Here is a 14,202-nt window from a genome sequence, read left to right as displayed (position 1 = left end):
CTCTTGATGCGATATCATCAGGCCTCCACCTAGTTTACAGTATAAGTCTTGTCCTCTACGGTAGTGACCTCAGTCTATGCTTTCTCCCTACGGGTCCATTATCAGGCAGAAGACTCATTTATAATATTCTCTTTCCATTAAGAAGGGTAATAGATATTTAAAAGGGATATACGGTAAGTATAATAGTGATCCTCTATTAATTGGATAGATGATAACTTGTTGATCCCACTGCTGAGACCACCAGCGATCTTGAGAGTGGGGCCCATCTAAATGGAGCAGAGGTCAAGCTTGCACAAATCCTCTCATCTGGCGGGGGAGAGTCGGGGAACCCATCATACACATTCAATGGTCAGCCGATCCTGCCCATACCAGGGGGTTCAGACAAATTTAATATGTTTGAGGGGTCCTTTCGACTTCCTCTTTAAAAAAAACAACAACTGTGTTTATTACATTATAAAGAGGGTATAAAGTGATAAGTCATTTCTTAATTTAACTTTTTTTTGGTATGCCCAGGACATGCTGCCTATGTCTGGAGACCCCACCCAAGGAACCGGTAACTATAACATTGAAGACTTTGCAGATCTGGGGATGTTTCCACCTTTTTCTGAATAATCTAATGGAAGAGGTCTGTGTTACCTGTATCCGCTTTGTCTTGTAAGACAGTGAAGACCAGAGACTGTGTTATCTCTGCACTTACACTTGCTCTTTCCAAGTGGTAATCATTTGCCCTGTCTGTATGTAAAACCATTATATCCCATCTCTCACAAGCTGGACAACTTTGTATGAGCCTGTTGCTGCATCAATCCCCCCAGCAATCCTTCCATGTTACGGACTGCTCCTCTGACAGCGAAATGTACACACAAGATGGAAAACCTATTGCAATCAACTAGCGTAATGTTATACAAAACGACACTGGCTGCTACAATGGTTGTGTGCCTATAACTGGAAAACCATCTTCAGATTTGGAAGCTTAGAATGTAATGGAAGTAATTTATATATGCGACCTAGAAATGATTTGTCTGTTTTCACCATATTACATGAATACAATCCATTGCTCAGATCTGATAATCATGTAGCGCTCAGATCCCCTGTCCTTTACCGTAATTCCATAATCAGCAGTGAACTCGGCCCTAATACGGCTTTATCAGTGTCCGGTCACACAGTTACTCAACCATCAAACCGTTATGTTATGTGAAGCGTATACGTCGTGTATTTTGTACTACTGAATGACCTGTACTAATTCTCATATTGCATAGTCTGACTGTGCAGGATTTTGCTAATGTCATTTTATTAAAGAGTGACAATGGCCATGTTGTTTCATTTGTGAACTGTTCTTCAGTTGTGTGATTGTCGGATCAGATTTCACAATCACCAAAACTAATCAGGTAAATTATCATGTGGGGAAAAATCTACTTGGATGCTGTAAGACACCTCTTTGTCTTGTGTGTTTTCTATGATTATTAATAGAAGGAAATACAACTATAGGTGGAATGTCCTGTTTTATAAGATAAAGGAATAGCAGCCAATTAAGATATTACTTTCATGATGTCACCAGCCTTCTTAAGCTGGCCATACACATGAGATTGCCTTTTAAAAGCATATTCTGAACCTGTCTTTTGAGCATCTCAGAGCTTCTGTAGTCTTCAAAATAATAGCAGTGTGTTCAAAAGCAAGAGTTAATCACAAACTCTTTTTACTAGTTTTTATTTCCAGCATTGGGAACATTGCACACTGTTTTCTAATTCAAAACATGAAGACAAATGTATATAATTTTTAAAGGGAACCTGTCACCCCCAAAATCGAAGGTGAGCTAAGCCCACCAGCATCAGGGGCTTATCTACAGCATTCTGTAATGCTGTAGATAAGCCCCCAATGTAACCTGAAAGATGACAAAAAGAGGTTAGATTACTTTACAGAAAATAACAAAAACGAACATTGGACTGTTCTAAAAAATAGCAGTGTCTGCAATTGTCTTTACAAACTCACAATACAGTCATGGCCAAAAGTATTGACACCCCTACAATTCTGTCAGATAATACTCAGTTTCTTCCTAAAAATGATTGCAATCACAAATTCTTTGGTATTATTATCTTCATTTAATTTGTCTTAAATGAAAAAACACAAAAGAGAATGAAGCAAAAAGCAAAACATTGATCATTTCACACAAAACTCCAAAAATGGGCCAGACAAAAGTATTGGCACCCTCAGCCTAATACTTGGTTGCACAACCTTTAGCCAAAATAACTGCGACCAACCGCTTCCGGTAACCATCAATGAGTTTCTTACAATGCTCTGCTGGAATTTTAGACCATTCCTCTTTGGCAAACTGCTCCAGGTCCCTGATATTTGAAGGGTGCCTTCTCCAAACTGCCATTTTTAGATCTCTCCACAGGTGTTCTATGGGATTCAGGTCTGGACTCATTGCTGGCCACCTTAGAGGTCTCCAGTGCTTTCTCTCAAACCATTTTCTAGTGCTTTTTGAAGTGTGTTTTGGGTCATTGTCCTGCTGGAAGACCCATGACCTCTGAGGGAGACCCAGCTTTCTCACACTGGGCCCTACATTATGCTGCAAAATTTGTTGGTAGTCTTAAGACTTCATAATGCCATGCACACGGTCAAGCAGTCCAGTGCCAGAGGCAGCAAAGCAACCCCAAAACATCAGGAAACCTCCACCATGTTTGACTGTAGGGACTGTGTTCTTTTCTTTGGATGCCTCTTTTTTCTCCTGTAAACTCTGTTGAAGCCTTTGCCCAAAAAGCTCTACTTTTGTCTCATCTGACCAGAGAACATTCTTCCAAAACATTTTAGGCTTTTTCAGGTAAGTTTTGGCAAACTCCTGCCTGGCTTTTTTATGTCTCGAGGTAAGAAGTGGGGTCTTCCTGGGTCTCCTACCTTACAGTCCCTTTTCATTCAGAAGCCAACGGATAGTATGGGGTGACACTGTTGTACCCTCGGACTGCAGGGCAGCTTGAACTTGATTAGGATGATAGTCGAGGTGCTTTATCCAACATCCGCACAATCTTGCGTTGAAATCTCTTGTCAATTTTTCTTTTCCGTCCACATCTAGGGAGGTTAGCCACAGTGCCATGGGCTTTAAAGTTCTTGATGACACTGCGCACGGCAGACACAGGAACATTCAGGTCTTTGGAGATGGACTTGTAGCCTTGAGATTGCTCATGCTTCCTCACATATTTGGTTTCTCAAGTCCTCAGACAGTTCTTTGGTCTTCTTTCTTTTCTCCCTGCTCAATGTGGTACACACAAGGGCACAGGACAGAGGTTGAGTCAACTTTAATCCATGTCAACTGGCTGCAAGTGTGATTTAGTTATTGCCAACCCCTGTTAGGTGCCACAGGTAAGTTGCAGGTGCTGTTAATTACATAAATTAGAGAAGCATCACATGATTTTTCCAACAGTGCCAGTACTTTTGTCTTCCCCCTTTTTTATGTTTGGTGTGGAATTATATCCAATTTGGCTTTAGGACAATTCTTTTTGTGTTTTTTCATTTAAGACAAATTAAATGAAGATAATAATACCAAAGAATTTGTGTTTGCAATCATTTTCAGGAAGAAACTGAGTATTATCTGACAGAATTGCAGAGGTGTCAATACTTTTGGCCATGACTGTATGTACCTTTTTTGTGGATTTAGCATTCCTATGAGTTAATAACATAATATTTACTTGTATACCCACATTGTTTTTATGACTGTTTCACATCTATGTTGCATAGTCAACCAACTCTATGGAATGAAGTCAAAGGGGAATGTTCTGATATTAGTGGCAGTTTTTTGGAGCATTTATTCCCAAGACATTTTGGTAAAGGTTATTGGGCCCGGCATGTGAGAAACTTACTTATTGGAAGAGGTTCCCCAAAGGTAGGAGTTGGGGTGTACTGCGGCTGGCCAGTTTCTCAACCTCCGTCTATCTAAAAATTGCTCTGAAATGAGACCACGCTTGGATATGCCGAAGATGAGCCGCCCAATAATTCTTGATGACATCAAGGACACCCAGTCCTCCTGACAAGCATAATTTGTTTTTTAATCCTATGCCCTTTGTGTACCCAAATAAATTAAAGGATAAATGATTGGAGATTATGTAGTTCCCTATAAGGGACACAAATGGGGAGAGTTTCAAACAGGTATAAGACTTTAGGAAGTATGGTCATTTTGACCGCTGAGATTCTTCCAAACAGGGAAAGTGGAAGCTTGTTCCATATATCAAGTAATTGCCTAAGTTCCCGGAATAATTTTGGAAAGTTATGCTGGTATAATGTTTTATAGTTAGAGGACAATTGAACCCCTAGATTTGTTAGGGAGGCGTATTTCCATCTGTAATTATAGTTCCCTTTTAATGGATTTAATGCAGAATCTGAGACATTTAGAGGAAGTGCTTCTGTTTTTTTAGTGTTCACTTAGTATCCTGATAATTGGCCAAACCTTCCCAGAAGAGTGTGCAGATTAGGGAGGGTGATATGCAGTTGTGTTAAGGTACCTTCACACATAACGATATTGTTAACGATATCGTTGCTTTTTGTGACGTAGCAACGATATCGTTAATAAAATCGTTATGTGTGACAGCGACCAACGATCAGGCCCCTGCTGGGAGATCGTTGGTCGCTGAATAAAGTCCAGAACTTTATTTCGTCGCTGGACTCCTGCTGACATCGCTGGATCGGCGTGTGTGACACCGATCCAGCGATGTCTTCACTGGTAACCAGGGTAAACATCGGGTAACTAAGCGCAGGGCCGCGCTTAGTAACCCGATGTTTACCCTGGTTACCATCCTAAAAGTAAAAAAAACAAACACTACATACTTACCTACAGCCGTCTGTCCTCCAGCGCTGTGCTCTGCTCTCCTCCTGCTCTGGCTGTGAGCGTCGGTCAGCCGGAAAGCAGAGCGGTGACGTCACCGCTCTGCTTTCCGGCCGCTGTGCTCACACAGACAGTACAGGAGGAGTGCAGAGCACAGCGCTGGAGGACAGACGGCTGTAGGTAAGTATGTACTGTTTGTTTTTTTTACTTTTAGGATGGTAACCAGGGTAAACATCGGGTTACTAAGCGCGGCTCTGCGCTTAGTTACCCGATGTTTACCCTGGTTACCGGCATCGTTGGTCGCTGGAGAGCTGTCTGTGTGACAGCTCTCCAGCGACCAAACAGCGATGCTGCAGCGATCCGAATCGTTGTCGGTATCGCTGCAGCGTCGCTTAATGTGAAGGGGCCTTTAGTGTCAGTAGAACATCGTCTTCAAATAGAGACAGTTTGAGTCCCTCACCACAACGCCATGAATGTTTGGGTCAAGGCAAATGGCAGCAGCCAGGGGATCAATATATAAAACAAATAATATAGGGGACAGGGGTCACCCCTGCCAGGTACCATTATTAATTAAAAGAAGCTAAGAGAGCGCATGTGGGAGTTTAACCAATGCCGCTGGTTGTGACTACAGACCCTGCAGGGCCGTGATAAACGGCCCCGAGAGTCCAAATTGGTTCATAGTTTTGAAGATAAATGACCACCCAAGGCAGTCAAAGGCCTTTTCTGTGTCTAGGCTAAGTAGCAGTACTGATCCCTCCATCCTGTTTACAACCTCAATGAGGTCTATTACCTTCCTTGTATTATTCCCCTCCCCCCCCTCACCCCCCCTGCCTATATGCTATAAACCCCACTTGGTCCTTATGGATAAGATGAGGAAGCCAAACAGACAATCGCAGTGCCAATATTTTAGTGAAGATTTGTAAATCCGCATTAAGTAAAGCAATAGGCTTGTAATTAGTTCAATCTAGTGGGTCCTTACCTGGTTTTGGATTGAGAGTAATATATGAGTGTAGCATAGTAGAAGGTATTACCGAACCTGTGAGAATTTCGTTAAACAGAGTGACAGAATGGGGGATTAGGAGTGTTTTAAATGCCTTAAAATATAAATAAATTAGCCCATCTGGTCCCGGACATTTGCCGTTAGGAAGTAGTTTAAGTACTTCATCTAATTCCTCCTGCATAATTGCTTTATTAAGAGAGGCTAAAGGTACCGTCACACTAGACGATATCGCTAGCGATCCGTGACGTTGTAGCGTCCTGGCTAGCGATATCGTCCAGTGTGACACGCAGCAGCGATCAGGCCCCTGCTGTGATATCCCTGGTCGGGGAAGAAAGTCCAGAACTTTGTTTTGTCGCTGGATCTCCCGCTGACATCGCTGAATCGGCGTGTGTGACGCCGATTCAGCGATGTCTTCGCTGGTAACCAGGGTAAACATCGGGTTACTAAGCGCAGGGCCGCGCTTAGTAACCCGATGTTTACCCTGGTTACCATCGTTAAAGTAAAAAAAACAACCACTACATACTTACCTACCGCTGTCTGTCCCCGGCGCTGTGCTTCTCTGCTCTGGCTGTGAGCACTGCGGCCGGAAAGCAGAGCGGTGACGTCACCGCTGTGCTTTCCGGCTGACCGGCGCTCACAGCCAGAGCAGAGAAGTACAGCGCCGGGGACAGACAGCGGTAGGTAAGTATGTAGTGGTTGTTTTTTTTACTTTAACGATGGTAACCAGGGTAAACATCGGGTTACTAAGCGCGGCCCTGTGCTTAGTAACCCGATGTTTACCCTGGTTACCAGCATCGTTGGTCGCTGGAGAGTGGTCTGTGTGACAGCTCTCCAGCGACCAAACAGCGACGCTGCAGCGATCCGGATCGTTGTCGGTATCGCTGCAGCGTCGCTTAGTGTGACGGTACCTTAAGCCTCTGTGGAAAGTTAAGGGAGATTACGTTCCTGCAGGAAGGCCTGGACAACCATCTTCCTCTTTTCTGGGCTAGGAGGAAGAGTATCCAGAAGAGAGTATAATTTGGATAAATATTCATGGCAAATCTTAGCAAATTTATCAGGATCATAAACGATTGTCCCCTTGTTATCTCTAAGTGCATAGACAATTGTCTTCCCCCTATCTTCCCTGAGTTAGCCTGCTAGAAGAGTATGAGACTTGTTCCCTTGATTGTAGACAGAGACGTTATGATAAAGTAATAGTTTCTCCATTTTGTAAATAGTAATATCTTTTATTTTTGAGCGAATTGAAACTATATCTCTTGGATGGTGTTATAGTTAGTTTAGCCTCAAGAGTCTTTAGTCGGCCAGTCAGAAGGTCTATCTGGTGCAATCTATGAGGAGAGTTGAGATGGTTGGTCATCGAATATGTATGTGGATCTGAAGAGTCATAAATAGCATGTCTTCAGTTTCTATGAACTTGGCAAACTTCTCACTTGTTTTGTCCAGTGTAAACATACATCAATGACAAATTTTCTAATTTGTTATTGATGGAATCTTTTATGATGACCTAAAAATTATTAATTAATCTGCTAACCATTAGCTGCGTGAACACGAAGAATGACAAATGGGTCTAAAAAGCAATTAAAATTGTCAAAAAAAAATTGACTTGTTAAATATAAATGCTCTGGTTGCGAACATTAAATATTGCTACATTGTCGATAATGTTCATTTTTACATATTTATCCTCACACATTAAAGAACCTTCTTATTGTTCTGGATTTAAAAAAAAATCATTTTATCCAAACCTGCACGTGTGAGAAGGGCCTTATCCAACCCATTTATGGTTTTCAGTTTCGGGATGGCTCATGACCGCTGTGGTTAGTGGTTGGCTGCAGTGGTCACATGTTCATACCACCAGAATAGAATTATTTTACAGTTGTATGGACATGTCAATCAATCACTGGCCATATCTGTCACGTGCCCCACCAAAAGAGAAAGCAAGGAGAAGGATGGAAAACCCAGACGCTACTAGGAAACGGATGGCGGGGGATCACTCGGTGAATATGTTATCTTTTTATTTTTCACCATGCTTGGCTTCTTTTCAACACAAAAAGAAGGGGTGGACAACCTCCATAATCCATACAACCCCTCTCTTTGATTAACATATGAAACAATGTTATTCTGTGTCTCATGTAGACTCAACATTAGCGTTCATGTACCCTATCTACACAAATGTCGTCAAAATATAACATGTTAGAAGCTGATATGCCTGTATTTCGAAGGGTTAACCTGAAAAATTTGGATTCACTCATCTAAAGTATACAAGGAATGCCCATATTGCTCCATCCTTCTGTTTATTTTCAGGCTGACTGAGCAGTTTGCAGATATATACATATACAACATGTCGACAGCTGCTAATATAAATGAAGCTTGTACAAAATATAATATAAATAATATGAACGCCTGAGAAAACAAAGAGGAAAAGAAAATGGGCGAAATAATGGAATAGAAGTTCTAGAAAGGTTCAGCTCAAAACATATTTAGCAAAAATGCAACGTGGGTCCTTAGATCACCATTATGGAGAGACCCAACCAGTAGCTGTCGCTCTCCACCAGCTGTATAAATATAGCCACACAATTAGTCATTGCATGAACGCAAGAGAGCAAGGAACCCGTGAGCCGCATCCTTCTTCCTCTCAGCACGGATTGTTTTTGGGTTCCTGAACCCGCCCAGATAGAATTTGGAACGTCCACCAGTGGAACAACAAATACTGTTTTCCTACAGGCCATGAATTACGATTGTTACACCGCAATGAGGTGATCCATTGTTATGTCAGCCCATTAATACTATGTGATCTTACAAGGGGACAATTAACTGAAACTGAGTCATGTTTTCTGTCTGTAGCATTTCATGGAGCCCATTGTTCCATTTTATATCCGATTCCTGGTGCTGACTCGGGTTACTGTTCTACTCTACAGATTAGACATATGTAATCCAGTCCCTAAGGTACACTCATGGAGTGTTTTCTTGTCTACACCCTCATGTGAAAAGTCATCTTGCTCATAAATAACACTGATCCTTTTTCAGGCAGATGCTATTGAGGAAACATTCAAATAAAAAAAATCCACCACAATATACCATGCAACAATGAATAAATGGCAATATAAAGAATATTGTGGAAGTGGAGTGTATCAATATTCAGCTGATATTTAAGATAATATCCCCATGTGTATGGTAAGGGGATTATGATTGTTAGATGTAGGCTAAAAGGCTAGTAAACTGGGCATTGTAGTGTAGGCAATTGGCCATATGGGTGTAATAAGGCATTGTCATATTTCAAATGTACAAAACGAGCATGCCCCAAACGAAGTGTAAACAGAACTTTAGTGACTACCTATTTTTATTTTTGTCCAGCACCACAAATGTATTAAAACCTACTTTTTCTTTGTTTGGCTGTTATTAAAAATAGAAGACTGTCATGTGTAGTCTTTAAAGAAGCACTCCTCCTCCCATCAACGTTTTTATCCTCTTAATTTATTGCATTTATGATATTATACAGCACTGTGTACTTACAATTGCTCATTTTGCCTTTCTACCCAGATAATTCTGCTATTTTATCTGCTCTATATAGAAACAGCAAGTCTCTTGTTCCTGCATTTATCATCCCCTCTTCAGCTCCTGACAGCTGCTCCCCCTTCCCCTACCATGGACTTTTGCAGTGACTCATGACTCATACAGGGAAAAGAACTCCTGTTTCTGCATAGATCTTAGAAGGATTCAGCTAGTCAGTTTTTAATCACTTGATATCATACAGCTAATCTAAATTTGACGGGAGTGCTAATTTAAGCATTTCGGTTCACAACAATCCTTAGGCAGGGTTCACATTGCACTAGGCCAGTCCGTCTAAAGGACACGTTTTTACGTAGACAAAACGCAATGTAACGGACATTGTAACGCAACCATAGAATTTCAAAAAATGCCTCGGCATGTTTCATCACCTCACCTTGAAGTGGTAATTATCACACAAAGTATACATTTTTAACCAACCAAAATTTTTTTTTTTGTTTCACCAAATCTTTAGATACAAAACACATGAAATACCACAATATAAATACGTTTAAACCCCTTTTAAAAAAAAAAAAAACTACATTCATTTCATAACATACACCAAAACAAACAGTACATTGACACCCCCTAACAAACATATTACAAATTAAATTTTGTCTAAAAAACTTTGTATTTTCATAGTCAAAGCAGCCATTAAAAAAAGGAATATTGAGTTTGATGAAGAGCCCTTGGACATCGATAATGAGACAATGATAACATTGGTGGAAGTGAATCCGTCCATATGGGATCAAAGTGACAGTTCGCACAATGATCTTAGTAAAAACCAAAGGTTGTGGGAGTGGGAGAAGATACTTTGCGAGTTGGACCCTCGGTATCTGGCGGAAAAAAAAATTGGTAATTAATGTTCAACTTAAATTGTTAAAATGTTCATTAAAAAGATTATTAAAGAGAAATACATTTTTTGTGGGTTTGTATTTTTTATTGTAGCCGATGCAGTCCATACCCGGTGGTATGGACTATATATTTTTTTTTTGTTGGTAGAACGATCTGCAGTACAGCTGCTCCGCAAGAGGCAGAGGAACCGGAGCCATCTCGACAGGAAACAAGCCAACAGACGGGCACTGAAGATGTGTCTGTCCTAAGCGAGCCATGATCAATGGACAGTAGTACTGTGGCTCCTGTTGTCAGTGCCCTTTTGCAAGCACAGCACAGACGCAAGCGATCATCTGCCAAAGATTAAGTCAATGCCATACTTGTCGATGGACTCCAACGGTTAGAGGATCTGTGTCGCAGTGAACACAGAGATACAAGGCGGGAAATTAAGGACAATGAGTGGAAGCTCCTGTTTTTATCGTATGTCCCTGTAGCCCAAAAGATACTGCTGCACAGAAATTCACTGTTTAGGCAAAGATGTCATGATCTTTTCGAAGAATTTTTGGCCCCTCAGGAACCCACTTCCTCTAGAACAAAAACAAGTGCAGGACATTGTTCCATTGACATGCCGTCATACCAAGCACCAACAATTCAGAGGCCAGGGTGAAACAGGTATTGAAATGCACAGGCAATGTAGCAGTCCAGCGTACAGTTGGCCCCACAATACGCCCGCGCAATACCACAATCTGAAAAAAAAAAAATTAGATAGTTCAGCAATACCTTGACAATTTTTATTTAAATTTAAATAATGTAAATATGAATATTGTTGTACATCCCTATGGGATCACATATGTTTAAAATGTCTACCAACATTCTGAGTGGAAGCCCATTGTTTTTCAGAATTTCTATTAAACTGTTTTGTTATTAAATTATTAAAACAGTTAAATTTGTTATAAGAGTTTAAAAATTTAGTAAGGTATCACAAATGAAAGACCCCCCCCCCCAAAAAAAAAAAAATAGAATCACTAGCCACACACATTGCACATATACCATTAAATAACAGGTTTTAAAAGTATCACACATGGATGTTTTGCCATGGAACCAGACCTTCACTGATGAAATAATTAGCAAATTGATCACGAATCTGCATAACCTAAACTGGTGAACGAACAGTAGTCGAATCAATTCATGAGGTTCGACTCACAGTCATCAGGGTCAACCAGCAGGAGATTTCTTCCGAGTTGGAATGCCTCATCCCCAACTAAAACATAGGGCAAACTTGGGCCTTCTGTCCCCGGAAGAGGTTGTGCTTAGGGTATTTTGAAGCGGTTGCTGTACAAACATTTCCCCATGTTGGACTCTGGAGACTCTGGAATCATCCATAGGCACCGATATCCACTGCAATAAACCGGTATCTAGTATCCGCAATAGCCATTAATACAATTGAAAAGTATTTTTTTATAGTATAGGGATCCACTATGCACTGGTTTCTAAATCCGAATGTGCTTCCCGTCACCAGCACCAATTGGGAAAATTAGCCACAACCTCAAATTTTTGGGAAATCGATAGCCACATTTCTGTTGTCGAGGTCGGTAGTACCAGTGGTTGTAAGTTATTCCAAATGGCATCACAGGTTTCCCGAACTAGTTGGCAAATGGTCGATTTCCCATCCAAAATTGAAAGTGTGACGCAAAGGTTTCTCCCATAGCCTGGTATCTATTGAAAAAAAAAAATATGACTATGGACGTATGGTACAGATTTTGTCTTACAACAAACAGAAAGGCAACTGAAAATGGACTAGGACAGTTGGCTACGTGTATTACATAACAAGACATGCACAGCGATAAATTACATCTTGTCTTTGACTCTGGCACAATGTCAAGAAAAGGAAAATTACCTCAGGGTCAACACTAAACGTTCTTCCGCAGAAATACTGTCCCGGAAAGTGTTGGTTTGATGATGTATCTCATCTTCACATGCGAGAGCAGAATATCAAAAGTTTCGATGGACAGCCGAAGATAATGCTGAAATTAAAAGGGATGATCCCGAAGTTGAACATACAGGGTGTGAAAGGCACCATGCATATTCCTGTGAAAATTCACTTCATGAATCCAATATCTCCTTTGGGAAATACGCCTTCTCTGACAACGTCGCAACTGCGTCAAGCGAAATCTAACAAGCTGAGACACAAGCATCTTGCTTGAAGCAGAAGTTCACTCAATGCTTCCAAAATGGAGAATGTGTGCCCACTCCCACACGATGCAGACAAAAAGCCAACTTTGACGGTGCCTGAAGGCAGACAAACGGAGGCTTCAGGAATGGACATCAAAATGACAAATGCAGTCACATGCATTAATGCAAGCGTTAACGCGGGGGCAAATTTAGACAAAATTTGGATACTTCCAACACATCTGTTTAACGGATCCGTTAAACGGATTGTACAAAACGCAATGTGAACCCTGCCTTACTCATACACAAAATTTACTGAGGTGGAGCAAGGGGATGGTGACAGGTAGGCAAGAAATATATAAATGCCTAAGAAATGTATCATTATGCAACACAAATAGCCAAACAACAATACATCACCTATCAAAGAATAACGAGCTACAGTATATGCAAATATAAAACTAAAATGTATTAAAAATATATAGATCTTTATTAAAGCGCCAGTCCAGCCTTGTTTTTTTATTTTACCACTAAAGTGATGTCATTAATGTATGAGTCCTGACCCTTTTATTATACTCCCAAACAGCTGTCGTCATCTGTTACCGGCACCCCTCTGGTCATCTTCTGCAGATTGTTACCTGCTGGGTTCCTACAGTGTTTGCTGGGCGATCTGGACGTTGCAACTCAAGGTAAGTCTATGAGAGCCAGAACGAGGCCCTCATAGACTTGCACTGAGAGCTTATGATGGTTATCTCTGACTTCCAGACAGTGAAAGTTGTAGTCACGAGTTGGCGGATTGGGACCGGAGCAGCGGCTGGTGAGTATAATACCAGGTGCAGAGTACTTACACTAGTGGCACTACTCTAGCGCTGCAATAAAAGAAAATGTTGGCGTGGTAATTTAATGCAAAAAAGTAAAATATATGAGTGAGTCATATTGTTGAAAAAGGCGGCATATCCAGAGGAAACAAGGGAAAATTCAGAACCACTAGCCAGAATCTTTGAAATATCCTGGAGAACAGGAGAAGTCCCAGAAGATTGGAGTAGGGCAAATGTTGTCTCTATCTTCAAAAAAAGAAAGATGGAGCCAGGAAATTAGAAGCCAGTGAGCCTTACGTCTATACCAATAAAGATCCTTAAATAAATTATCAAACAGCATGTATGTAAGTACCGTACTTGGAAAAGAATACAGTAGTTAACCAGAGCCAGCATAGGTTTGTAGCAAACAAGTAATTCCAGACTAATCTAATTTCCTTATAGGATGGAATCACTGACTCGTGGATCAGAGAAATGCGGTACATATAGTAAATATTGACTTCAGCAGCACATTTGATAAAGTATCTCATACTATCTTTATTGAAAAAAATGACCAAGTATGGGATTGACAAGGCTACAATTAGGTAAATTCATAACTGGCTTAGTGATCGTACTCAAAGAGTGGTAATAAATACTTGCACATCCAATTGTATGGGTGTTTCAAGTGGGGTACCCCAAGACTCTATCTTGGCCCTTTCATAAATGATCTAGGTAAGGGAACTAAAGGTAAACTAATCAAATTTGCAGATGATGCAAAACTAAGAGGAATAGCTAACACTAGAGAAGACAGGATTCAGAAGGCTCTAGATAAGCTTGAACAATGAGCAGTGACTAATAGAATGGTCAAGAAAAATGAAAATTATATTTACAGAATGGGAGGAATAGAACTAAGCAAGAGCATGTGTAAAAAACGGGTATACTAAGATCACAAACTGCACATGTCAACAGTATGATGCAACAACAAAAAAGGTAAACAGTTCTGGGATGTATTAAGAGAAGCATAGAGTCTCGGGTGTAATAGAACGCTGATGTCG

At 40.8% G+C, this 14,202-nt stretch overlaps 1 protein-coding gene across 4 annotated transcripts in view; it reads left to right on the top strand.

The window, feature by feature from the left end:
- Positions 1–1,310, top strand: part of ARNT2 (aryl hydrocarbon receptor nuclear translocator 2) — a 147,117-nt gene extending 145,807 nt beyond the window's left edge. For all 4 annotated transcript variants that reach the window (XM_069766201.1, XM_069766202.1, XM_069766204.1 and 1 more), the window contains one exon: positions 514–1,310. In XM_069766201.1, the coding sequence (XP_069622302.1) occupies positions 514–612 (99 nt within the window). In that variant the 3' untranslated portion in view covers positions 613–1,310. The remainder of the gene's footprint in view (positions 1–513) is intronic.
- Positions 1,311–14,202: the final 12,892 nt, after the last annotated feature.

Source organism: Ranitomeya imitator, chromosome 4 (assembly GCF_032444005.1).
Source record: "Ranitomeya imitator isolate aRanImi1 chromosome 4, aRanImi1.pri, whole genome shotgun sequence".
Classification (NCBI taxonomy): domain Eukaryota; kingdom Metazoa; phylum Chordata; class Amphibia; order Anura; family Dendrobatidae; genus Ranitomeya; species Ranitomeya imitator.
Note: the sequence above shows the minus strand (reverse complement) of the source record. Positions and strands in the feature narration are given on the sequence as shown.